We start from the raw sequence: 24,561 nt of genomic DNA, 5'->3' as shown, positions 1-24,561 counted from the left end.
GGAGCTCATTGCGCCCACCCCGTCCTTTGCGTCATCAGAAGGGGTCCGCGGCAGGAAGGCCCCGGCGGGGGCCTTGGCGGCTGCGTCGCGCCCTTAGGGACGGCGGCGGGCGCCTGTAAACGACGCGGCCGCGGCGGCGGCGGCTTCTAAAATTCCCCGGTGGGAGCGGGCGGGAGGCGGGGGGCTCGGGCCGGCCCTTCGCGGCGGCCGCGGCGGCCGCGGCGGCGGGGCGCGCCGCCCGGCGGGTGTGCCCCGCTCAGGGTGCCGGCAATGCCTGGCTCCCGGGCGGCGCGGGCGGCGGCGGCGGCGGCTCCCGGGCTGAGCGGCGGCTCTGGGCCCGCCCGCGGCCTCCCGGCGGCGCTGCCCCGCCTCCGCGCGGGCTCCCGGCCCCCCGGCCCAGCCGGCCGGCGATGAGGCGCTGCGGCGGCGGCGGCACAAAGGCTCCTCCGGGGCTGCCCGTTGCCTAGTGCGCCCCTGGGCCCCCTCGGCCGCCTCCCTCCCTCCGTGCCCGCCGCGCCGGCCCTCGCTGGGGGCGGCTCCCGGCCCCCGCCGCCCGGGCCCCCCGCGGGAGGATGTCGGAGGATCGCGAGATGGACAAGACGATCAAGGTAGGGCGCGGGCGGCGGGGCTCGGCGTCTCCTTCCGCGGCCCCCGCGCCCGGTGCGGCGGCGGGGAGGCGCGGGGCAGCGCGTGGCGGAGGCTCTGCCGCGCGGCGGGGCCGGCTGCGGAGGCAGCGCTGCCGCCTCGGTCCCTCTCCGCGTTCCTGCTCGGGTGCTGTCATGAAAACAAATCTGGCGTGTGGGATGTTTGTGTTTGAAGTGGCGGCGGCGGAGCTCCGCAGATCCAGGCTTTTTTTCTCTTTCTTTCTTTTTTCCCCCCTCCTTTCCCTCCTCCTCCTCCTCCTCCTCCTCCTCCTCCTCCTCCTCCAGCAAGAATCGCCGTATGAGCTTCACACCTTCACACTTCCTCGGGAATCCTTCTGTGACCCCACTGAGCAGCTTTCCTGAGGAAAGTGGGGAAGCCGTTCTGACGATAAAAAAAATGTGTTGAGGACTCTGCAAGTTTTTATCTTGCACAAAATGTTCTCAGATACAAATTCTGGTTGCCTTAATAAATACTTAGTTTAACGAGACAAACGAAATCCAGAATAGCATAGGTAAAAAGGACCTAACATATTGGAATTTGGCTTTTTTTTCTCATTCACGTACCTTCAGCTGTTGGACTTAGCCTTACATAGTTCACTGGGGGTGAAAAAGAGATATTGCAGTACAGTCATGTATTGCTGAACTCTAGATTGATTTAAAAATGTGTGGATCTTGTTTTTTGAAATGAAAAAGCCAAAACTGGAAAGGAGTCTAGACATAATGTACGGGCAGCACGACTGCAAGGAAGCTGAAGTGTTGAGTACCAGAGCGGTATGCTGACTCCTCGCGTTTCGTTATCAATCTTAGCACAGTGCAGGTGAAATACCTGTCTAGAAGGCTTTCAAAACGATTATTTTGTCTAATACTTCTGTTACGTTTCATGTAGAGGTAATGATGTATATCATAGCTCTTCTTTTAAAGCAAACAAAGAAACCCCCTGTCCTGCAGCAGTAGGGACAGCCTCATACCTGCCTTGCTCCCCTTGGTTTGGAGGGGGCTGACCAAGAACCGATTCTGGGCAAATGTTTTGGGTAGCAGGTGCTGTCTGAATCAGAGACATGATTTACTCCATTTGAGCATTATGTTGGTTCCTCTCTTCTACTAATGCTCATTTATTGTTCAAGTTTGATTTTCCATCTGTGTCTGCAGGTTTAAGTTCTGTGGGTTGAGGTTGTGATTACTGCTTAGTGTGAGCTAGCAGAAGTCGAAAGGCCAACGGTTTAGCAGTGGAGAGCCAGTTACATTGATTATTTGCATATCACTTGTTGAACATGTGGCATTTGTCCAAATAGCAGTCTATATATTAATCAATATGCATTATTATTCCTGAAGGACTCTTATGTCGTACCTTTTTTCACTGGGATTCAGTGGAAACCGGGAAGCACCTGCCAGCTCTGCTGAGCAGGCCTTAAGCATACTAACTGTGTCTGAAAACGGCTTCCCTGTTGTTGATCAAGTTGGGAGAAACTGCAGTCCTAGCTTTCCAGACTGTTGCCGTCCCAGACAGCTGATTCTGCATGAGAGATGCTCAAACTGTTGGTTTGAGTACCCTGAACTTCTTGAAAGGGAATTGTGCTAGTGAAGAGAATTTGACTTGTAGAATGTGTGACATATTTTGTAATTGAATACACTTCAGATCAGTTTATTCCTTTTCCCAATGGAAATTAAGGTAAGGTAAGGAGTAATCAGAAGCTTAAAATTCCTCTACTAGTAGCTGCAAAGAAGTTTACGGTAATAAAATTGCACCATTTTTTTTTTTTTCCCTCCCCCCGCCTCCCTGAAAGTGCTCTCTGGAGCACTCTTCTGCCTCCTCTGTTCCCAGCCTCAGCAGATTAGTTCCAGCTGACCTGTCAGCTAGTTCACAAGTTCAGTGCTGTGCAGCAGTGCTACTGTAAGGCATGCTGTTTTCCAGATGTGGAGCTAAGTACGGGATACTAGGCCTAGTACACTAGGTGTACTCTGCTACCTGCATCCATAATGCAGTCATCCAGATGGAAAGGCAAACATTTAGGCCTAATTAGTTGAAATAACTTTAGTATTTTCAGAGGACAATTTTATATTTGGTTATTTTAAATATTGTATGCTGTTTGAATGTTAGGAAAGTGTGTTGATTTGGAGCTACATATACTACTCATGTTAGACTTGGAACTTGTATTTGTGAGCTAGAAGGAGCTTTAGTCAACTCTGAAGATTAATGTATATTAAAGTTCACAAATTATATATTTCCTAACATTAGGAAATGGTGAATGTTTCTTGATTACTGAGTTTTTTTACTTCTAATTGTCAAGCTGCTTTTGAATAAATAAATATAAAAATATAAGTGCAGAAAACAACACTTTTTTGTTTTTTTATTTCGAACACTGCTAAATGCACAGAATAGGTAAGAGGAAATAAATTATCTTTTAATTAAAAATAGAGTCACTATTTGTAGTTGTTGACCTCACCCTTCAGGTGTTGAGAAATATCAGATCTTATTTTCCTTTCTTTTGATTCATGGATCACAAACTTGCTAGCTCCTGATCAGCTTCTCTGTCAGTAGGATTCTACTTGCTCAGCTGAAATGGAGAAAATGGTCTCTCTGCCACAGCAGAAGTGGCACCGTTTTGCCAAGCCCAGGCTTGTGTATAGAGATAGTATCTCTTTTTAGACCTACTTGTATAGTTGAAAAGGTTAGGTAAGTTTTGAGGCAGGCACGCAGGACCTTCTTCATTTTTGAAACGAGCAACAGACTTCAAGGCTACATGAAAAATAATTTTTAAAAGTTATCATTTAATCAAGATGTGGTTTGAGAGTGCTTTGGCGTTTGCTTTTCTAGTTCAGTGCTTTTTCTTCAAAACTTAGACAGTGAGCGTGATCCTGGAAGCATGTGCCAAGAAGATACTGCACATTTCGGAAAAATCCTTTCTCAGCTTATAATGCTCTTCTAAAATTGTTTTCATTACACCTGTGATGATTTCAGTTTTCTATATCTGAATAGCACGAAAAATTGGATTAGCTCTTCCTGAATACGCTTCTCAAGGCTGAGTGAATTTTGTATTAATTAAATTGGTAAGAGCCAAAGTTTCTTTGAATTTCTACTTGAAAGCAACAAGCCGTATGTAGTCCACTGATCCTGGACTCTTTCCTAAGATCTCCAGTTATATTGTAATTATTTTTTTCCTTAACACCTTTCATACTAGTCACTTATTTATATAATAACCACTCCAGAATTATGAAAAAGGGCAAGTTTTCCATTTGCACCTATCACACAAAAAGCAGCCCTTTTATCTCTCCAAATCTTGCCTTAAGTATCTGCTTTCTTGCTTTGCTCTCAGTCTGTGAGGCTGGAGGTTTGGCTCTGGCACAGCAGTTGTATTTGACTGCTGCACTCTCTTCTGGGGCAGAGTCAAATGCTTCCCAGGTTAGGGGCTGCTGTTTTCCATACGCTTAGTTGAGATCATGGTTCTCAGATTTCTGGTAGTTTGTTTCATGAGTAAAATCCTGAAATGCAGGAGATTTAAAATGAAATTAAGGGAAAACCTGATCAAAATAAAGTTACTTTGCAAGCAATTGACTTCTGTTTTCTTTGTGTTTTAAAAGTATTTTAGCTTCTTGTTTCAACTTCTGTAGTGCTAACTTTTGTTAACACCTCTTTTTCTTGCAGTGTATCACAAAGCATGGGTTTTTGGAAAATGGATTCTGAACATGCAAAACAATGTTCATGGAAAAATAATTCCAGAATTTTATAGCGTGTATTACTTTATGCCTAGGGTTGGCACACACCATTTCTACCATTCAGTGCTGCTCTGTTGCTAGATCACCCTCTGTGCAAGAGCACGTGGCAGCAGTATTATTCAAAATGCTCTCTACTAAAGCTGCCTTTGCATCCTGCGTTACGACATGTTTAAGCATGATAGCACCCAAGCCATGTCATAACAAAACCAAACCCTGTTTATATGGATTAGGACAAAGGATCATAAACATGAGCTCGGTTCATTGTCAGACAAGCTAAAACTAGTCATGCATTTAATTTATAGTATAATGATTCCAAAGGTTTGAAAACTAAGAAAGAAGCAAAGTGATTTTTTCAGTCATATTTTGTGATCAGAAAGTACATAACAGTGCCAAAAATGGGGTCTCTGTATTCAGTTACAATTGATCCTTTCTGTCCAGGAAAGCTGGATTTTAGAATCAGGGAGGAAAAGTATCCCTTTTAAACTTTTTCGTGTTAAAAGACAAAAGATTCTGTTTACTGTGTTCAATAAGCCTGTTTCAGAATGTCAAGGTGAGCAATCTCAGCAAGATATTACAGCTGCACAGCGGTTGTTTTATATGAGCTCTCATGTTATTACGTGAACAGATGTATTTATGTGTAATTTTCCTAGATGAAGCAAAACCCCAAAGCAGACTCGAAATTTCTCCTCTTTAGAATCTTGCAGATCAAGTCTGCTGAGTTCATTTATTTTTTTTTTTCTTTTGGAAGGGAATTAGTAAATTTTTGTTTTTAATCTCCCCCTTCCCTCTGCTCCTTCTTGAATAGGAAACCTCCATTTTAGAGGAGTACAACATTAACTGGACTCAGAAGCTGGGAGCTGGCATCAGTGGTCCTGTTAGGTAAGAGAGCACACCTGCAGATTTGTATATCATCTTTGCCCGTTATATGACCTGTGGAGAAGTGAGTATGTATTTAAAGTGTACTAATAACGGCACACTTGATATCTTGAAGACTCTCTATTAAAAATAAATGTCTCTGTACTCTGTGTGGTTGGTAGCTGATGTGTGAGCAAGGTATTGGGTATATTTGAAATAAAAATTCTCCTTGCCGCTCTGCGTTGTGCCATCTCACTGTATCCCTGACGCAAGGTGGCAACAGGAATCAGTGGTGAAAAGATGGCAGTAGAAAATGCTGCTCAAACACCTTTGTCCTTTTGTGCCGCTGTCAGTGCGGTGCAAAGGTTGCTGCTCCCGTCTATGGTGTCCTCGCTTAAGGCGTCAGCACTCTACGCCATTTAGCTATTTTTACCAGCTGTTTTTTCAGATCATCATGTGAGGCCAAAGCAGATAGTGCCACCAGCTCTGCATCTAATACCAGACCTGCCTGTAATGAATTTCTGATTGCAGGAAGTGGACACATTCTGTAAAGCAAAACATAGGTTCCCTTTTCAACAAGTGATCTCCCTTTTGGGAGCAGAAATTCATTCACAAGGTCTGGAAAACAAATGCCTGTGCCTCTCTGCTGCAGAGGGGTTGGCAGGGTGATCGTCTCTTGCCACCATTTATCTTCCTGTCCAGGCAGTTCACTTCTCATCCGTTTTCTCTTGCTGTTTTGCTCCAACCTCTATTAAAATATCCCTCTGTTCTTTATTCTTCTAGCTGCCTATTAATATGTGGGCCCTTCCCTCTGACGCAGTTCAATTGTTAATGTTAAATGGGGGAAAGAGAAGAAAAAAAAACATGTGCAGCACAGTTGGTGACCTTGCCAGCATAAGGGTTTCCAGGAGGCAACACTCTATTTATTGCAGACTAGATTCTCCACTGGAGATGCTCAGTGTGCCAGTGAGCACTCTTAAACCAAATATACACAGTATGTTGTGTTTTGTCTGCAGTTACCCAGTGCTCTGAAGTGCGCTCTCTGCATGGCTGAAAGTATAACTTTGTGTGAGGTGTTTCTACATAACTGTTTGTTGCAGAACACAGTGAAACTTGAGGCTTTCGAGCCTGAGTGTGATGACAGGTGCCCTGTGTATGCCAGAGTGAGCGTTCTTGTTAGTTCCCACCTAAAGAGCTCACTCCTAACCATAAAGCAATTGCTTGAAGTGTCTCTTTAACATTCTTGCTGACTGAATAATTTTATTGCTGTAATACCAGAGTCTGCGTGAAAAAATCCTCTCAAGAACGTTTTGCACTGAAAATTCTTCTCGATCGTCCAAAAGCTAGAAATGAGGTATAGTTCCTGTTTATACTGTCTGCCTTCTGACACACTGCAAAGTCTCTACCTTTCAGGGAACTGTTTCTGTGATTTTAAAAAATCTTGCTATGCAAATCTTGCAATGCAAGATTCCTTGCATTTAATCCTAGATCTGCTGGGCTTGGTTTCTAGAAGCAGTGGGTGAAATGAGGTGAGAGTCCTTCTGACTGTGTATTTGCTGAAGGTGTATGTTATATACGCACAGGTCTGTCTTAGAGCTGTGTTTCAAACCTAGTGTTCTTCCTATGCCCTGCGTAATGGACCGTGAATTGTTTAGAAGCAATTTTGTTTCCATACATCTCACTTTTGTATGGCACTACTGTAAGAATTGCTGCAAATACTCGAGTTATGAGTCTATATGAGAAACTAAATAAGCACGCTGATACTGTTTGTGACTCTATTACTATGGCTGACGAGAGCATGCCAATGTAGACTCGCATCATAAGCTGTCAGTGTATTTAAAATGATATGCAGTTGTTAAAGTTCCTGTGAAAGCAAAGGAAATATTCATTGTCTTTAAGGTTTAGGCAACTTCTTGCTGTTACTGTGCAAGTTCTTGTTCTTCATACAGATATTTTTCCCTGGGAACTTTAAACATCAAGATTTGGCTTGATATAGCAGTCCAGGTGGCTTTAAACAGAGTGAAATTCCTTAGGTTCCTATTTCAGAAGGCCTGAACAGGAGATGAGATTTTACCTGTCATAAGTGCTAGACTAATCCATTTGGCCATAAAAGGAAATGGATTATGGAACTTCAGCTTTTATTCATAAATTTCCAAATATATGTCAGTTTAAATGATATCTTATTGCTCCTTTAAAGCTAATTCTAGCTTAGATTTCTGTAAATAAATAAATAAATACCTAAAGATTGGATGTTTTGTGAAATTCTGCTGGGTTTGATTCCATGGCCTGTGAGGAATAGGTAGGCAATTTATGATCTTTTTTTCTTTTCAGTCCAAGTAGCGTAATGGCTGTTGGGTTACTCATATAAATGCTTTCAGGCATTCTTTTATTTTTTGAATAATTGGAGGTCTATTTTAAATTGTGTGTGACTCATGCTGAGCAGCACATAGGCTCATGTATGTTGTAGTCTTGGGGGCAGAGGGAGGAGTAGAACTAGGCAGATGCATGTTGTTGTGTGCAGTAACGTTTCTTCCCTTCTCTTTAAGGTACGTCTGCACATGATGTGTGCAACACATCCAAATATTGTTCAAATTATTGAAGTTTATGCTAACAGTGTGCAGTTCCCACATGAGTCCAGCCCAAGGTAAGATTACATAGGATGATTCATTCCCACAGCTTGCTTTCCATGTTTAGGCCAAGGTAAAGTGTAGCTTGCTTTTTAAAATTATTTACTTTTTATCACAGTGTGACTGAAGTGAATGTTTATTTGGGGGTTCCAGACATGATGTAATTTAAACAAAGCAACACTTGCTATTTCCCCTGTCAGTGCCCAGATCTTTGCACAGTGAAATGAATTTGCTTCTTTCAGTACTAGTTTTGAGCACAATTTCATTTCTTAGGCTTTTCACTGGAAAGTACAACAATTTGTGATACTTACATTGTCTAAGATGGTAAAATAACCAGTAGCCTGAGTTGAATTGTTTGTAACCTTTGAGCATCTTTCTCCTTTTAAAGCCCTGTTAAAGTAGAATTAGAGCTGTGGCTTTTGTTGCTACCCAGAATCATAAGCGCAGTCCCTTTATGTGATAGCGGTGACTGTGGGCCACCTAGATTGCCATTATTAACTAAAAAGGGAAGGAGGGCAGGAGAAGGGGAAAAAACAGCTTCTAAAACTATTGTCTTGTAATGTCAACACATTGCCCCGTCTAAAATGAACATGGCAAAACAAGAGCCAGACTAATTATTTTTAACATAATAATATAACATGGGATAAAATGATACCTTCTAATTAGATGTTAGTTGTGGAAAAAAGTTGGGAGGATTAAAGAACTGAGATCTGTCTTAGCCTCTGATGTATCTGATTTTGCTGTGTGAAGAGAAGAATTAAAGTTAGCATCCTGAGGACCTCTCAGTCCTCATCTCAACACTTCAGGAGGCTGCTGATAAAACTTGAAAAACCAGGAGGTAGAATAGAGAATCCGGAATCAAAAGCATTAAAGGCAACTCTCAACCTGCTGTTTTTAAATTGCCATGAATATCTTTAGCACCTAGGAAGGTAGCTAAGCAGGTAGGCACATCTGGAAGGATGGGTGCAGACAGGTGTATGCAGCGCTCTAAACCAGCTCATGTTTGGAAGATATTTAGCCTGTTTAATACAAGACTCTGCCTGCTGTATTATTCTTTGAGGGTGGAGTTATATATTGGTATGTCTGAATGGCTTCCAGGCTCAAATTGGTTTATTGATGAGAAGTGTGGGGGGAGCTTGCAGGTATCTGTCTGAATCCATCCATGTAGACATGTCCATGGTATTTGTTCCAGGTGGAAGTGGGACCTTAGCATGAAGATCAAACTTTAAGTTTCCTAGTTGACAATCTGTGTGTCAGATTGTGCTGGGAGGTGGAAAATCCAGCAGCTTACATGGTTAAAGGCAAAATTACTGAACCAAAATGGCTAGAACAACAGTAGAAGAAGCAATTATCTCTTTTGGCCTGCATCAATAAATATGAATATGCATTATTAGCTTAGCAATTCTGTTATTCTTTGATTATTTTTAATGTAATAAAATGAAATGCTTTTAAACAGGGCTCGGCTTCTAATTGTAATGGAGATGATGGAAGGGGGAGAGCTATTTCACAGAATCAGCCAGCACCGGCACTTTACTGAGAAGCAAGCAAGCCAAGTAACAAAGCAGGCAAGTTAATTCCCATGTATAAGCAAATCCATGAATGGTAATGGCTAAAGTATTTAACAATTTTATAGGGTGGGGGGGAGGGAAAAAGGAAGCTAAAATAATCCTCAGTTCTGATCTGATGATCATTGCCTGCTTTGTTATAACCTGACAATGCCAAAGTTTTGATAGAAACAATGAATTTGGAGGTATGGGCTAGTTTTTCTGGGTTGGGACCGTCTGCAGTGGTCTACAGAGCACTTCACCAAAGAGCTGTTTTCCTTCACAGTCTTTCTGCTGTCTCCCTCACTGCTGTTCTCACTGTTACATCCAGCAATCCACAGGTTCTCAGCAGACCACATGTGGCTCCTTGGCTCCTGTCTGAGAATCCCTCTTGGCCATGAGATGGACTTAGTGTTTCTCCCCTCTTGGGTGGGGAAGCACATAATGTACATGTGTCCTGAGCCAGTGGTTTTCAACTTGTGTTCTGTATCTTATTTTGTGGAAGTCCTAGCTATTGTGGAAGGCTCTAAGAAGAACGTACCAGTGTAGTTCATATTTTCTGTGCTGTTTGTTCTGGTGTCCTCCTTCGCTCTCCATCTCTCTAGGCAGCTATAGCTCACTTAAATGTTGTGTTTTAATACCTCCGTGGTATTTATTACTAGAGGTTTTGGTGTCCATCAGGCTCTTTGTTGCTTAGCGGTGCGTCTGCTGTGAGTAGCTTATCTCCTGCTGGAGTAGGCAGAATGACAAAGCAGAAGGGGCTTTGTGGGATTCAGTGCAGGGATCCCCAGTGTCAGTTCTTCTCAGTTTTGGGGTGAACTTGTTCCCTTTCACTTCCAAGCTGTTGGATGAGGTGTGGTGCCCAGCCAGAAAGCTTACATTCATGGAAAGGTTGCAGAACTGGCAGTATGGTTGTGTGCCATGAGATCCTTTCTAGGGAGCTGCACGAGAGGACCAGCAGGATCCTGTAAGGAATGACAAGGCAGAAGGAACTTGCTGTCAGAATGGCTGAACCCTTCTGCATGCTAATTGTTACCATGGCATGAGGCTGAGGGCCAGAGTCACCGTCATTTGCTTCTTGCGGAGGTTATAGTGACATTCCAAACCAAAGATGTATGAACTGTAGGTGAGAGACTGCAGTGGAGACGCTAAGCGGCAAATGTCCTGCTCCCGCACTTGTGATCACTGCAGCAAATAATGAAAATGTGAGACAAGATATTACAACATTTGGCATAGATTGACATGACTGTTTATGAATATATTAATATCGTGATTGCTTCCCCCTGTGCAAGGGAGATGACGTTTGGTCTGAAGCAAATCGAGGCCAAATAATTTTGTCTTAATTTTTTGCCTTGTGCTTTGACTTGTTTCTAATGAAGTGCTAATTGTGCAGTTACCTTTTGGACTTCAGCCAGCAAAGAAATTAGATGGCAGTGCGGTGGAAGTGGATTATTCTTGATGGTTTGTTTTCATGTCCTTTTTGAGTGGCTTGATTTTTTTTTTTTTTTTTTTTTTGTCAGTGCAAGGGGCTCTCCAGGATTAATTTGTCACAAAACCCCTTTAAACTGGAAAAAGATAAGACTGAATTAAATTCTGACTTTGTGTATGGTTAGGTTATTCATGTCCCAAGGAACTCTGTGTAAACAAATGTACTTTGAAAAAAAATTTTAAGGCCTTTATTCTTTTACCTAGTGATTATTCATCACTACCCTGAGCTGCAAATCTTAGCTCCCTGTACCCAGTAACAGTTAAAGCCTTGTCACAAAGCTATGTCATGTTTTCTGTGAATGTGTTTATATTGGTTTCTGAGCTAAGTTAACACTGAAGATCTCTTGTCACAATCATTTGTAGCCTTTTAAGGAGTCAGTGCTTCACCCTGCTGTATTTGGGTACAATCCTACGGAAACCAATAGGAGTTCTTCCACATAATGCTAATGTGGCTTTACCTTTTGTTTAAGTAGTATTTGTTTGTTTTTCTTTAAATGGATTACACTTTGAAATGTATAGCCTGTAGAGCTTTCATAGTAAGACTTCAGGTTTTTAAACTACAGCAGTATAAGATGCTGTCTTTGGGGAAAAAAATAAATAAAAAAAAATAAAGTAATACATTTCTTTGCAGTATCACATTAAATGAGTAAATTGCAGGCAGTCCTTTAAAGAATTAAAGAATAAAGCTGCCTGAATGTCAACTCTTAAGCGAGCAATAAATGCAATAAAGTATTTATCAAAATCTTGAAGCAAGAACTCATTGACTATTAAATAAGGTAATTGCTGAGGAACAGGCAAGCAAGTTTAGTGACCTTGCAGACCTAATACAGCGTATAAAAGGACTTTGTAATGATCTATTTCACTTCTGGGGGTTGTAGTAATGCCCTGAGTTAGTCAAACTAAAATGATTGGGAAGCCTAATACAACTTATTTTCTGTTTACTTTGAGTGAAATGCAAATTGAATAGCTTTGTTTCATTTCCCAGTCTTCACGCTTTACTGCACTATTGCTCAGTATGGCCACAGATATCTTAACTCAGAATTGAATCCAAGTGGAACAATAATGTTTGGGACTTAAAATATGTTGGCAATGTCCTTTTTAAAGCTAAAATAATTGTTCAGGCGAAAGGAGAAGTTCTACAGTTGTAGTTGATTTATTGTGCCCTTTTTCAGATAGCTTTGGCTTTGCAGCATTGCCACTCACTAAACATTGCACATAGAGACCTCAAGCCTGAGAACCTTCTCTTCAAGGATAACTCTTTGGTAAGATGAGGATTTAGTAATCTTTTTTTATTGCTGTATTCTGTAACTTAGTTTGATATTCAGAATAGTTGAAAATATCAAATAGCGCCAGTGCAATGTTTTGTTGACCAAAAACATATGACCTTTGGGCTCTCCTGTACTCTGATCTGCTTGGAGTAGAGCATTCCATACTATAGATGCTAAATGTGGGTCAGGTTCTCCATCTCAACATGGAATCCTGCTTTGTAGAGGAGAGAATCCTCCCTGCCCCATTTTTGCCCCACGTGTCATCAAGATGTGTTACACCGGCACTATAGATGCTTTGACTGAAATATCCATAGAATGTGGCCTATCTTCTCTTACTCAAAACCACCCTGCATATGCAGTGACCTCCCTACAATGCATTTGGAGCTTTCCAAAGCTGAAACAGGGGTTGCTTTGAACCAGAGCACCCAGGAGAACAAAAATGATCGTTGCAAAGTCATTTCTGACCTCATTAGCTGCTTTGTGAAATGACAAGGGCATAAATACACAAGAGAAGTATGCTGTGGTGAAGGTAAGATGAATAGGAGGGCAAGAAGGAAAAGCAGATACTGTGAGATTTCATAATGAATCTTCTCCTTGTTTTAGGATGCACCTGTTAAATTATGTGACTTTGGATTTGCCAAAATAGACCAAGGTGACTTGATGACACCACAGTTCACTCCATACTATGTAGCACCTCAGGTAAGAGTAATTTCATTTCTAAGTTATAGAGCAATAATAATATTTATTGCTTATACCTTCAAAAACATCTAATTTTAAAAGCTCCTGCTATACTATTAAAGGCTTCTGACACAGGAGTCTTGAATAAATAAACAGTATAGGGTAGCTGCCTTTCAACATCAAGTGCCACTGTGGCCTACTGGTTGCGGCAGGGTATTGCAAGGCAAAATTCCTGGATTGTATTTCTAGTTTTGCCTTGTTGCTGATGCCTCCTGACTCTCTCCATCCTGACTCAGTGAGAGTACTCCAGGATTTTGAGAGCTGGTCTCTTGCTCTGTTGAACCAGTTGCTTTATAGAAATCTCTGCTTCGCAATCTTTCTTCCAGCTCAGGCTCATGCGAGATTATGTTCAACAAGACAATGCTGAAACAATAAGGTTCTGTAAAAGCAATTGCTCACAAATGGGGCAGTGCCAGAGGGTTACCCATTTACCTTGACTTGCCACCCTTATCAGTAGTCTATGATTACAGACAGACAGGCTGGCTGTTTGAGTACGGAGGAAAGCTTTAAGAAAGTGGCAGAGATCGACATTTAATTGTGGTATTGAGCACTTTGGCAGCTTTTAAAGGCTAGCAAGAGCAGCTGCAGATGTTAGGCCATGCAGGAGCAGGCAAGTGTGCCCCGTACATGGCCTACTCAATCTGCTGGAGTCTGCAATGCAGGCAGGGTTTTTTAAAACAAATGAACTGCCAAACCCTTAAAGTTTTCCTGAGTATATTTAAACTGAGATTTTTGCAGAAACATACTACAGACTTGAGCAGGTTTTCATGGGAGAGGTAAAAGGGGACATATCTGGAGCTAGGCTTACCCTCCAAATGCATTTTAAACTCTAGGTTCCTAAGCATGAAGGTTATTAGAGCTTTTGTAGAAAACAGGTGTAAGCAGTTGCTTTAATTCAGGCAAAATTGGGGTTTTCATCCAAAGCAGCTAAATACTGTAGCTGAAATTTTCCCCCATATTTTGTCCCATAGAAAGAATAGTTTTAGTTTGGCAGAGTTTTAAGCAGCTGGAATAACTGCACCTAACTGTAAAGCATCAGGCATCTTTGGTATACACAAAACACAACACTGCTGTTATACCTGTAATCTGGATGTACTTTGCGATTTTTTTAGGATTGTTCTCTTTTCCTCTTGTGACAATAGGTGTTGGAGGCACAGAGACGGCATCAGAAAGAAAAGTCTGGTATTATCCCCACCTCTCCAACACCTTACACTTACAACAAGGTAAGCTATGAAATAGTCCACAGGTCAACATATTTTTAAGTACAGTGTCTTTCCCCTCCACCTGCCAGATGTATATGCTGTAGAAATAGTCTGTAGACACAGCTTATCATCTAAGAAAATAAACTTTGTTGCCCTAAGATCATACACTTACAGCCAGGAGCAATATAGTTGTGTTAATCTCATTGCTCAGGGATGTATCTAACTAGCCAAATACCTCATGCTGAGTAAAAAGCAGGATCTACAAGAAACCATAAGGAAATGTGTCACTTTATTCCCTATTATATATGCACATGTATTTTCAGCAAGAAGGAAGTATAACTTTGTCACTGTATTTCTCATAAGTTGATTTCATTCAGCTATTCTAAAAGATGTTGCAGAGTAAATAGGTGTACAGCGTCATTTCTCTCATTAAGTTTATTAGGACCAGACCAAATTTCGTTCAACTGACTTAGAGAACTGGTAAATTAGAAGACTGATCTCTGCAGGTAGCTTTCTCTGTCAGTTTAGAAGAGACATGCTAAATGCTGCTGCTGTCTCTGTTTTCTAATGAAGCAGATAATTAAATGGTTGCTTGATCCAAGCCTAATTAGTGATTTTCTAATTAAAGGAGAAATTTACAAACACTAACAGGAGCATCAAATATTAACAAGATTTTGGAAAGAGTAAAATGATTCTGCTGGAATGTGACCATGAGAGAAGTTCTTCTGCCTCCATAAAAGATTGATTCAGAATCCTCTTCTCCTGTCAGCTGGGGCTTCTGAATCTGCGAAGCACCGTTTAGGCTGGCCTGTTCTGGCAGCTGCGATGGTGCCTTGTCTGAAGCAGGGATCTTCTGCAAGATGAGCGCTAGCATATTGCTTCATCTGTTGCAGGAGGCCATGGGTGATCACAACTGATACTAGAGTCTTGGTGAAGTTTGTGATGGAAAGTGCCTGAAAAGGTGGTGTTCCTTTTTTGGATCGTTCCAAAATACCTTCCTTCCATTAGCATTGCTCTCATTTGCTGTGCTTAGGAGAGTTTGGATCACTGAGTGTTTTCCTTGAGATTGTTTATTTTGATTAAAGTCAGCTGATTTCTGATTGCAGTATTAAATGCCTGCACTGGTTCCAGCTTCAAGGATGGTTGGCTAACCCACACATGCTAGAGGGGATAGTTTGATAGATAGTGATATGTTTGAATAGCTTCTATAGAGAGCTAAAGCAAAGACAGACAGAGACAAACTTCACTAAATTAGTCTCTGTGGGTTTTCTAATCATGAGTCTGCCTACTTCAGAGTTATGGCTCTCTGTTCTCAATCCTGGAAAAATAGCTTGATGATTGAAACAGCTGCTAAGCACTCTTTATGAAAATGGTTTTCAGATAGGTGCCAGTATGCCTTCAGTACAGAATTTCTCGTGTTCCCTTTTGTGTGAAAAGTTCTAGTCCCAGTTAAACTTCTTTTTTTTTGCAAAGTCGTACAAGGCAAGGACAATTCCACCTCTGTGGACTGAAGCAGATTGATTCTCCAATAATAGTCCTCTCCCAGGGGTTTCTCTTCCGTTCATTGCAAAAGGGTAGGATGAGATTCCAAACACATCTCGAAGTGGTTGCTTCCTGTTCATGTTGGTAACAGTTTGACAGCAGTTTTGTTCTTTTAATGAACTAAATAGCCTTGGCTATGGCAAATGAAGCAAAAATTGGGCCATATTCTTGTATGGAGTTAAAGAGCCTTGAAAGCAGATACCAGCTGGAGTTTACTCACATATTGACAAGGTTAACGCTCTGCTGCCAATGTGTTTTCACCTTGGTATATTCAACTGCCTTGATCTTCTGGGATTTACAAGGTGATAAGGTGATTTTGTTTTCACTTGGGGTAGATTGTTCAAAGAATTGATCAGTTCACTCTGAACTGCTTTCCATCATGACTGCACTAACTGGAACTGCTGCTGAATGAAAGCAGCTTTATCCTTACCTTGCCAAGTATGACCCACTGCAAAAGCAGCATCTGGCATATACCTGCTTCCCTGAAATAGACTATAGGAAGCCCCAGGTACACTGTCCTTCCACAGCATTTCAGAGTCTGCCTGGGAATGCCTGTAATCCACCTTCATGGTCAGTAGCTCTTTCCCACACATTTAAACTGGAGAAAAAAAGCACCTCTGACTTTTGAGTATTTGCATTAAGCTATGTGTGTATTGGATCAAATATGTGCATGTATGTCATGGTTGGAGGGGTTTTTAAGTACAGATAAGACTCTTGAAAAATAAGGTCTAATAACCATATTCACAAAGACTTTGGACACCTGATTCCTATTCATATGCCTAAAATCGCATTGATTTCATTAGAAACTATCTACAGTCACTGGAAAAACAATGAGAATTTAGGTATCTAAATAGAAATTAGACTTCTAGATCCATCAGGGGTTGGCTTAAACAACCTACTAAAAACCATGCTTATGTGAGGTAATGCCATGGAGTTTCTCTAGTCATCAGCATCCGCATGTTTTGTAAAAGTCAAGGGTGCAACTTTGTGATCAGTGTGAGCTGATCTACATGTACTGCCTTTAGAAGGTGTCTTGTCTTCAACAGACTGAGTTGGTGCTGATCCAGCCAAAAAGCAGTTGGAGTCAGGGATTTTTTTTGTTTGCTGGGTTAGTCTGTGCAGCTGCAGGAGCACCAATGCTGTCCCAGAGAAGGTAGCAGAATATACAGCTGTGGTACAGACAAGGTGGTGCTGAGGCTCCTCCCTTTAGCAGCTGTGCAGAAACTGATTATTAAACTAATTGCAGAAAATCCCCAGCCCCACAAATCTGCCCACAAGTGTCTTTTCACAGTCATCTGAACTTGAGCTGAGTTCAGACTTTTCCACACACTTGGGTACCTGCTCCTTGTGTTGGCACAACCCTTTGGGAGTCCCCTGGAGGACTCATATGGCTAGAAACCAAGCCAATAAATAAATTATTAGCTGCACAAATGCTAGTGTTGGCACAAGAGAAATGGATGGAAAGGATGGCCAAGGTCAGAGCAAGTCCTTCTAGCCCCACACAGTGCTGTGTCATTGGCAAATGATAGTAGAGCTCTATCCATAATGATATAGTCCTATGGCAGCTTGAATCAAAGTGGAGGCTGATATGATCCTCTTCCCTACTTCAGACTAGTGCTGATGTGTGAACACAGAGTGATCCAGATGGGGAATTTATCTGGAGCTGTAGCTTCTTTACTGAGTTGGCTTTTGGCTGGATCTGCTTCTTGAATGAACTTGCTCTGTATCATGCAGGCAGTAACACTAGTGCAGGGGCTGGGGAGGGGAGCTCCAGCCTGGGGTAGGAGGGGTGGTGTGAGCATGGCATAAGCAGCCGTGAGACACTGCTCCTGCTTACCTGCAGGTTCTTCATCTCTGTGGCTTTCACTACGTGTTTTTGTTACAGACCTTTCTTGAGCATTTCTGCCAACTCGTTTGTTTGAAGGTGTTTGTTTTTTAAATCCCAGATTCTAAAACGTGACTGTATGGCATTCCTTTTTATTTTAAGTTCTGATATTCAGAGACTGTTCCCCCCCCCCCCCCCAAGGATCATGAGAGATGTAATAAATGCACAGCTTGTCCACACCTCTGACGTGCTGGCTGTTGCCAGCATTGCATAGCACAGAGTTACAGAGGCTTTCTGTAAACAAGGTAGTTTGGGCACTGGAAACAGTCTAGCTTGGCAGCATGAAATTATTTTATGCCTATGTATTTACTAGGAAGATATTTTAAAATACCTTGTTAAGCCACACTAGCTGGTAGTAGTAGTGAGCTGATGCATTTCTGTTGAAGAAAAGGATAAAACATTAGGCAACTGATGGAGAAAATCCATATGAAGTTTTATTTCTGATGGAATTTTGAGCAAAGCCCCGAAGTGATTCAGAGGGACCTGCAGGAGGAGGGGGAGCTGCGCTTCTATTTTCATAGGGAAGTACACAGAACTACACCACTGCTTGCTGCAAACTGTACCCCAAAGTGATCATTTCCTTGCTTTCAGAGCTGTGACCTGTGGTCCCTGGGTGTCATTATTTACGTGATGCTGTGTGGATACCCTCCATTTTACTCCAAACACCACAGTCGGACAATTCCGAAGGACATGCGGAAAAAGATCATGACAGGAAGCTTTGAATTTCCAGAGGAAGAGTGGAGCCAGATCTCAGAAATGGCGAAAGACATTGTGCGAAAGTGAGTCAGCTAAGGAAAATGTTGTATTGCTCTTTACTTAAATTAAGAAATAAGAAAATCACTTGAAAGGGCATTATCACAAAAGACTCCTTTTTTTTCCCAAAGGTGGGTGGAATTGCCTGCAGCATATACAGCTGATTTTTTTTTTGTCATATTTGGCATGAAGTAAGTTTAGTTTAAACAAAAAAAGAATATTTGTTTTCTTTCCCTCTTTTTTTTTTTTAATTCCCCAACTTGAGTTCAATTTTTTGACGTCTCCTGTCTCTAGAATTGCTATGGTGTATTGTGCATTTATTGTGTAAGTGCAGTGGCGCAGAAAAGCCTCTTGCTTCAGAAGGAGGTAGACAACTGGCTGTCAAATCTGCAAGCACTCTGTAGGCATGTGTCTCCTATGGAAGAGTCTAAACTCCCATTAAAATCAGGGGGGCGTTAAAGTGGCTAAATAGGAATTATCCAACTAAGTATCTCTGTGGATGTGTGCCTTAGTACCCTGTGCACGCAATATACAGTCTCAAAGGAGTCAGAACAGAGGCATGGGAAGAGAAGTCAGAACTAATTTCTGTTTACTGTCTCATATAAAGAATACTGATAGGTCATACTTGGCCTTAAATGAGTGTATTAAGATCTGTTGCAAGAATAAGGTTTTTATGGTTATTTTATTCTAAATGCTAATGGAAACTGTTTTTATACAAGTACACATCTCTTGCAAATGTTTCAAATATTGTGATCCAGTGGTGCTATTTGAAAGCAAGAATGTGACACTGATTGGCTCTTGACCTCACTTATTTTTTTAAAAATATGAGAGGGATTTTCTGCCTTTGTTTGTAGCTTCAGAGGAACTGGAAATGTATGAGCAACATAAATAGGGAAAAATATCCATCTGATAAACAATTTTTAACAGTGACTGTGTCCTTCGAGATTCTGTGAAGCCTCCAAGGACTTAAAAGAACTTTTTTGGAAAGGGTGCAGGGACCTGTTTATAGCAACGTAGGAGAGCCCAGAATCTGTCACCAAATAAACAGCAGACTATGTTGCAGAGAAACTTCCATTTATGCCAAGGTCAACTCTTCTTCTCATACAGAAGCTTCACAGTCAAAAGATTTCATTGTTTTTTAAAATGAAACTGTTTACATGGTGTTACTTGGATTCACTTGACTTTGTGTAATTCTCTTCATAATGCTATCAGGACTCCTTTCCCTGCTTTTCTATCTTTTTCCAACCAATGAGTCTGAATCTGTGTTTATGATGCAGAAATACTTTTAGGCATCTTGTAACTTTGGAGAAGTTTATATATAATTAGATAGATTGCTATTCATGTGAAGTCTTGCTTCTGGAGGTCGCATTCTGCATTCAAGTGGCTGCTGCCTTTCAAGCATCTTGAGCCAATTTCTGACCTCAAGCTTTACAAATTGGAGTACGTGAGAATATATTAGGACTTTGAAAAATGACAGAAAAGGAATGTATGTATCACGGGTTTTATATTAAAACTGAACTGGAGACCTGTTTGTCAGCATGGCCTTGCAAGTGAAATTTATGAGCTAGCCTATGATCCTGCTGACATTTGGTAAAGGTTTTCTACTTTCTCAGTACATTGAACAATTCTGTTCTGTGGTCAGGAAGCTGATTTAGAGTATTGTCTAAAAGTGTGATAAAGTCATCAAGTCATGTTGTTTCTAGTGTAGACTCTTGGAATAACTTGTTGGTGTTTCGGCTGAAATTTTACTTTTTTATTAAACAGTTGTGGTTATCATGAGCACATGAGTTTATGTGCAAAACCTCTTTCCAGTGTGGTGGTGTTCCTCCTAGTAAAAGGTAATTCCACAAGTTTTTCTCAGAGATCTCAGAACAGAGTTTCTTTTCTATCTTGAGATGCTGTAGCCTGCTAATTTCTCCATTAGTGGAGCCTTTGGCAGAGGGAATAAATCTAAGGAGCTGCATGGTGAAAGCAGCTAATGCAGAAACCAGCTATCCAACTTTGAGACTGTGCATTACTTCACCATGCCCAGAGTCAGTGGTATGAGTATAGACTATTATGCAGATGAGCTCTAGATGCAGATTTTCAGTGGACGTCCATCTGGATCACTCCTATTTCACTTGGGGTGTAATTCCCATCTGGGAGGATGTGAATATAGAGGTCAGCTGAACACAGGTACTGCTAGAACAGCCTTTAGTAGCTTTCTTTGCACTGAGCTGTTGTATACAACTGAATGAGCTGTGAGTGTTAAAATACCACCCCAGCAAGGGTCAGTGATGTAAAATGGCTGGCAGAAAGTCAGCCTGCTTTGGGGTCAGTTTAGTGTTTTATGTCTTAGGAGAGGTCTCTCTTTTTTTTTATTTTTTTTTTTTTTTGGACCTCTCTGATGCTCTGTGGGAACAGAACACTTTGCAATCTCTAAACATCAGATTCTTATGTGGAAACTCTAAACAAGGAGTTCTTTATGGACTGATTGATTCCTCACCCAGGCTGCTGAAGGTCAAACCAGAGGAACGGCTGACCATTGAAGGTGTCCTGGATCATCCCTGGCTCAACTCCACCGAGGCACTTGATAACATCCTACCCTCCGCCCAGCTGATGATGGACAAGGTCTAAACAGTGTTTTACCAAGAATGTTGCACAGGGGAGCTAGATAGCTCCTAGGTGGTTTAAGTGTTTTCTTTCCTGTAGTATTATGCTGAAAAAAATTCCCTTTCCCTTTCTGCTTTAGTGAGAGCCTAAGATATTTGTATGCAAATGAGTAGAGTTTCATTTGAAATTTAGGTTAGGATAAGATGTTGGAAGATGAGAGGTGAAGAGCAGCAGCTGTGTGCTAACAAGGAGAGAACAGAATATGGCAGTAGACATAACTGAGGACTCTTCTCTAGACCTTCCCCCCTTCTCATTTTATACCTGACTGCAGCTCAATGACTTCATTAATTGGCAGCAAGAGAATCATTCATGTAATCTCCACTGCTCCTCGCTTCCTTTAAACTTTGTGCAGACAGGAGTTCAGAATCATTTCAAATTTGTGAATATGAGAAGCAGACATGATACTTTGTCATACTCAGCCCCTGTGAGGTTGGGCCATACTGTCCTACAATTGATGGCTGTAGTTCTAAGCATGTCATGTGGAGTGCAGGCCTGAGGTTTGATAGGCATCTCTGAAATGCATAAAATATTTTTTTTGGCTGTGGGCAGACATTGTTTCTGTTTTGTGAACAAAAGGACAATAAAGCTAATTAAAACATCATGCACTTTTTTTTCCTCCCCATTCCAGGCAATGGTTGCAGGGATACAACAGGCTCATGCAGAGCAACTTGCGAACATGAGAATCCAAGACCTCAAAGTCAGTCTCAAACCCCTTCACTCTGTCAACAACCCAATCCTGCGCAAAAGGAAATTACTGGGGTAACTTTCTAAACCTGTTTTTGAAAGATCAAAATGTTGGCAGCTCTGATGCCTGGAGAATGACTCTAAGCCATGCTACAGGTTATTCACTTGTAACATACTCCTGAAAATTTCCTTAAAGAAACTTTTTTTTTCTTACTTTAAATGATCTCATAATGTAGGATGTTGTTATAATTAATCCTCAATCTGGCGTGCTTTCCAGCCAGTGTAAGAGTGTGCTGAACTCATTCAGTTATGCAATGAGTGAATTTTGACTAAAGTTGAGTTACATTTGAATTGTAATTGTTTCCTCCTCGTTCTGTTGCAGCACTAAGCCAAAGGATGGTGTATATATCCATGATCCTGAGAATGGAAGTAATGATTCCAACGTGGCTCTGGAAAAGCTCAGGGATGTGATTGCGCAGTGCATTCTACCGCAGGCTGGTAAAGGTTGCCACTTTTAAGAAAGTTACATTCCTAAACATTGAAGGCACTGACTTTTTGTTGTGCCTCAAGACCAGTCTGTGTTAGTAGTGAGGAAGGATAAACAAATATCCTGTCATCATAGTCAGCCTTAAGAGGAAACTGTTGTGTTTGGACTGTAATTTTGGTGCATGCACGATATTAATGTTAAGAGTCATGTGCAGAGCTGTTAAAATGACTTTCAAACAGGTGTCTGCTCTCAGACCAATTTTCTAGCTTCTGTGGGACAAGGCAGAATAACTGCAAGTATTGTTTACTGAAGCTCTGAATGTTGCTGAGAGCAAGAATGACAAACCTCTTGTTTATCTTTGTTCTCCTAAATAGGAGAGAATGAAGATGAGAAGCTGAATGAAGTAATGCAGGAGGCCTGGAAGTATAATCGAGAGTGTAAGTTGCTGCGAGACACTCTTCAGAGCTTCAGTTGGAATGGTAAGGAACTCCTGTTACCTGGAGGTGAATGAGGGGAAGCAGTGCTCTCAAATGGAAATAAAATGAGCTTCTTGAATTTGTGCCAGAATGATTTAATTTTGACACTCTTTCAGGCCCCTGTTCAGTCAACATGGATGCTCTATAAATGAGGTTTAAATACAAAACAAAAACTTGTATTTGATGTTCAGGATAGAGTTTTCAAAGGCACAAAGTCATTTAGGAACTTAAGACTATAGGCAGATCATCAGTTTAGAAACTGCTTATAGCAGTTCTGAGCCTGTTTTCTTCTGGTTATTTTTTACTCTCATTCTGCTGCTGGCTGCTGTCCTTGCAACCAAGCTGTTTCAGCAGATAGCATGAGCAGCCTCACCTGTGTCAGCACAAAACCTCTTTGGCTCAGTTTGGAGAGGGAAGAGACTTAAACTAGTCCAGCTGACTTGGGGGTGATGTGGACTGTGTGCTCAGGTGGCTCCCTGACAAGTACAGGGCTGCACAGCCTCCCTGCGTGGATGGTGATGAATAGAAGGTGACCACTTGACATCGGCTAAGTTCAAGGGCTTACCTATGCCTTTTCCCTTATTCTGTTTAAGTGCTCTTTTTTTCTTCAAGAAACTTGATGTCATAAGTCATTTTGGTGTCCTTGCAAATGTTGTCCTAAACTTCTATATGAAGCATTGTTTTGTATTCAGTCAGTATATGATTCTAGCCATGATTGACTTCCTCCTTGTGCCCAGTACCAGCTGACAACCTATTCTTTTCCTTTCAGGCAGAGGATTCACAGATAAAGTGGATCGACTAAAACTGGCAGAAATAGTAAAACAAGTTATTGAAGAGCAGACAAACTCCCATGACTCTCAATAGCTGGAGCTTTTTTTTTTTTTTTTTTTTTTTTTTACCATTTAAGATTTATTCTTTAACTGTAAAAAGTATTTTTATGTAAATTAATAAATCATAATTATTTCATTAAATTTCCATACTGCTTGAAAATGCTGTATAGTTGTAGATACAAAAAATCATTGGTACTGTAATATTTTTTTAAAACTCAGTTCCTTGAGGTATATATGATCACTTATGTACTGTTAATCATGAGTCCCCCAGATGGGGCAAATTATATTGTTAAAGACTTTTTTTTTCCTTAATAACCAGTTGCAGAAGCTGCCTTCCATCTGCTATACATACAGCCAGTTGCAAAGACTATGTATGTGAATGAGACAGCCACAGTTTCCCAAGACCCTGCTCAGTAAGTACTTGAAGCAAGTGCTGTGAAACACCAACTTGATAGCTACCCTTTGTACTTAAATTCTGAGTCTTTTTGTAGAGGCAACAAAATAACCTTCTGACCCCAGATGCTACACTTTGCCTTGCCCAAGGGCACCTGATTCCATATGCTTGCTGTATTTTTCAGTTCTGATCAGTAGCCCACTTTCTTCTGTAATCCATCTTCCTCTGACCTTCTTCAAGGCTGAATGGCCATACAGCATAAAACTCCTTTTTTTTTTTTTTTTTTTTTTTTTTTTTTTTTTTTTTTTTTTTTTTAAAAAAAATGTATTGTTCAGTAGCAGATTGGAAGAATGCTCTGGTTACTTGTATACAAGTTACTTTTATTTTCATGGTGGGATCTTCTACAGACAATACATGTGAGGTTCACTTGCTTCATTCCCAGATGAGAAGTTGTGTGTGTTCTGTCCACATACTCTATTTTTTCCTTTCTAGAAGATCCAGCGTGGTTTCAAACTCAACCTCTTGGTTGAAAGAGATCATCCTGGCAAGGGTCATAGTGCCGCTGTATGAATCCACCAGTGATGCTTCTCTTGTGTCCCTCTGGAGTACAAGCTTCCCATGTCTTTGATGCCTTTGAGCTCCCCCTGGGGGAGCAAAAAATGCAGGGCTCCTCCTTGACACATGTCCTTTTGCTGCCTGGACCTTGGGCAGATTCTTACACTACTCTTGAGACATTGGCTCCAAAAGCTGCTTTTTTTAATTTTAATTAAATGAAAAG

At 41.3% G+C, this 24,561-nt stretch overlaps 1 protein-coding gene across 4 annotated transcripts; it reads left to right on the top strand.

Moving 5' to 3' along the window:
• The first annotated feature begins 408 nt into the window (after nucleotides 1-408).
• On the top strand, nucleotides 409-23,549 carry MAPKAPK5 (MAPK activated protein kinase 5). Of its 4 annotated transcripts, none has more exons than XM_062590143.1 (14): nucleotides 409-608; nucleotides 5,164-5,237; nucleotides 6,492-6,567; nucleotides 7,760-7,857; nucleotides 9,297-9,405; nucleotides 12,045-12,134; nucleotides 12,744-12,839; nucleotides 14,021-14,101; nucleotides 18,099-18,286; nucleotides 20,750-20,870; nucleotides 21,541-21,671; nucleotides 21,979-22,100; nucleotides 22,458-22,562; nucleotides 23,329-23,549. In XM_062590143.1, exons 1-14 carry the CDS (start codon nucleotides 573-575, stop codon nucleotides 23,421-23,423), a joined length of 1,422 nt encoding a protein of 473 aa, XP_062446127.1. In that variant the 5' UTR covers nucleotides 409-572; the 3' UTR covers nucleotides 23,424-23,549. The 4 variants fall into 4 exon arrangements, with proteins under 4 accessions (XP_062446127.1, XP_062446128.1, XP_062446129.1 ...); XM_062590144.1 differs by having other exon boundaries at nucleotides 411-608; nucleotides 21,979-22,094; XM_062590145.1 differs by lacking the exons at nucleotides 409-608; nucleotides 6,492-6,567 and having other exon boundaries at nucleotides 5,163-5,237.
• The last annotated feature ends 1,012 nt before the right edge of the window (nucleotides 23,550-24,561 follow it).

This window comes from Rhea pennata, chromosome 17 (assembly GCF_028389875.1).
Source record: "Rhea pennata isolate bPtePen1 chromosome 17, bPtePen1.pri, whole genome shotgun sequence".
Taxonomy (NCBI): Eukaryota; Metazoa; Chordata; class Aves; order Rheiformes; family Rheidae; genus Rhea; species Rhea pennata.
This window is presented reverse-complemented; position numbering and strand designations above follow the sequence as displayed.

Excerpts from the sequence above, each read along its gene's own strand:
- MAPKAPK5 (XM_062590143.1), top strand. The coding sequence starts at position 573 with ATGTCGGAGGATCGCGAGATGGACAAGACGATCAAG. Across the intron at positions 5,238-6,491 it reads GGCATCAGTGGTCCTGTTAG|AGTCTGCGTGAAAAAATCCT; the intron begins GTAAGAGAGCAC and ends CTGTAATACCAG. Across the intron at positions 12,840-14,020 it reads CATACTATGTAGCACCTCAG|GTGTTGGAGGCACAGAGACG; the intron begins GTAAGAGTAATT and ends TTGTGACAATAG.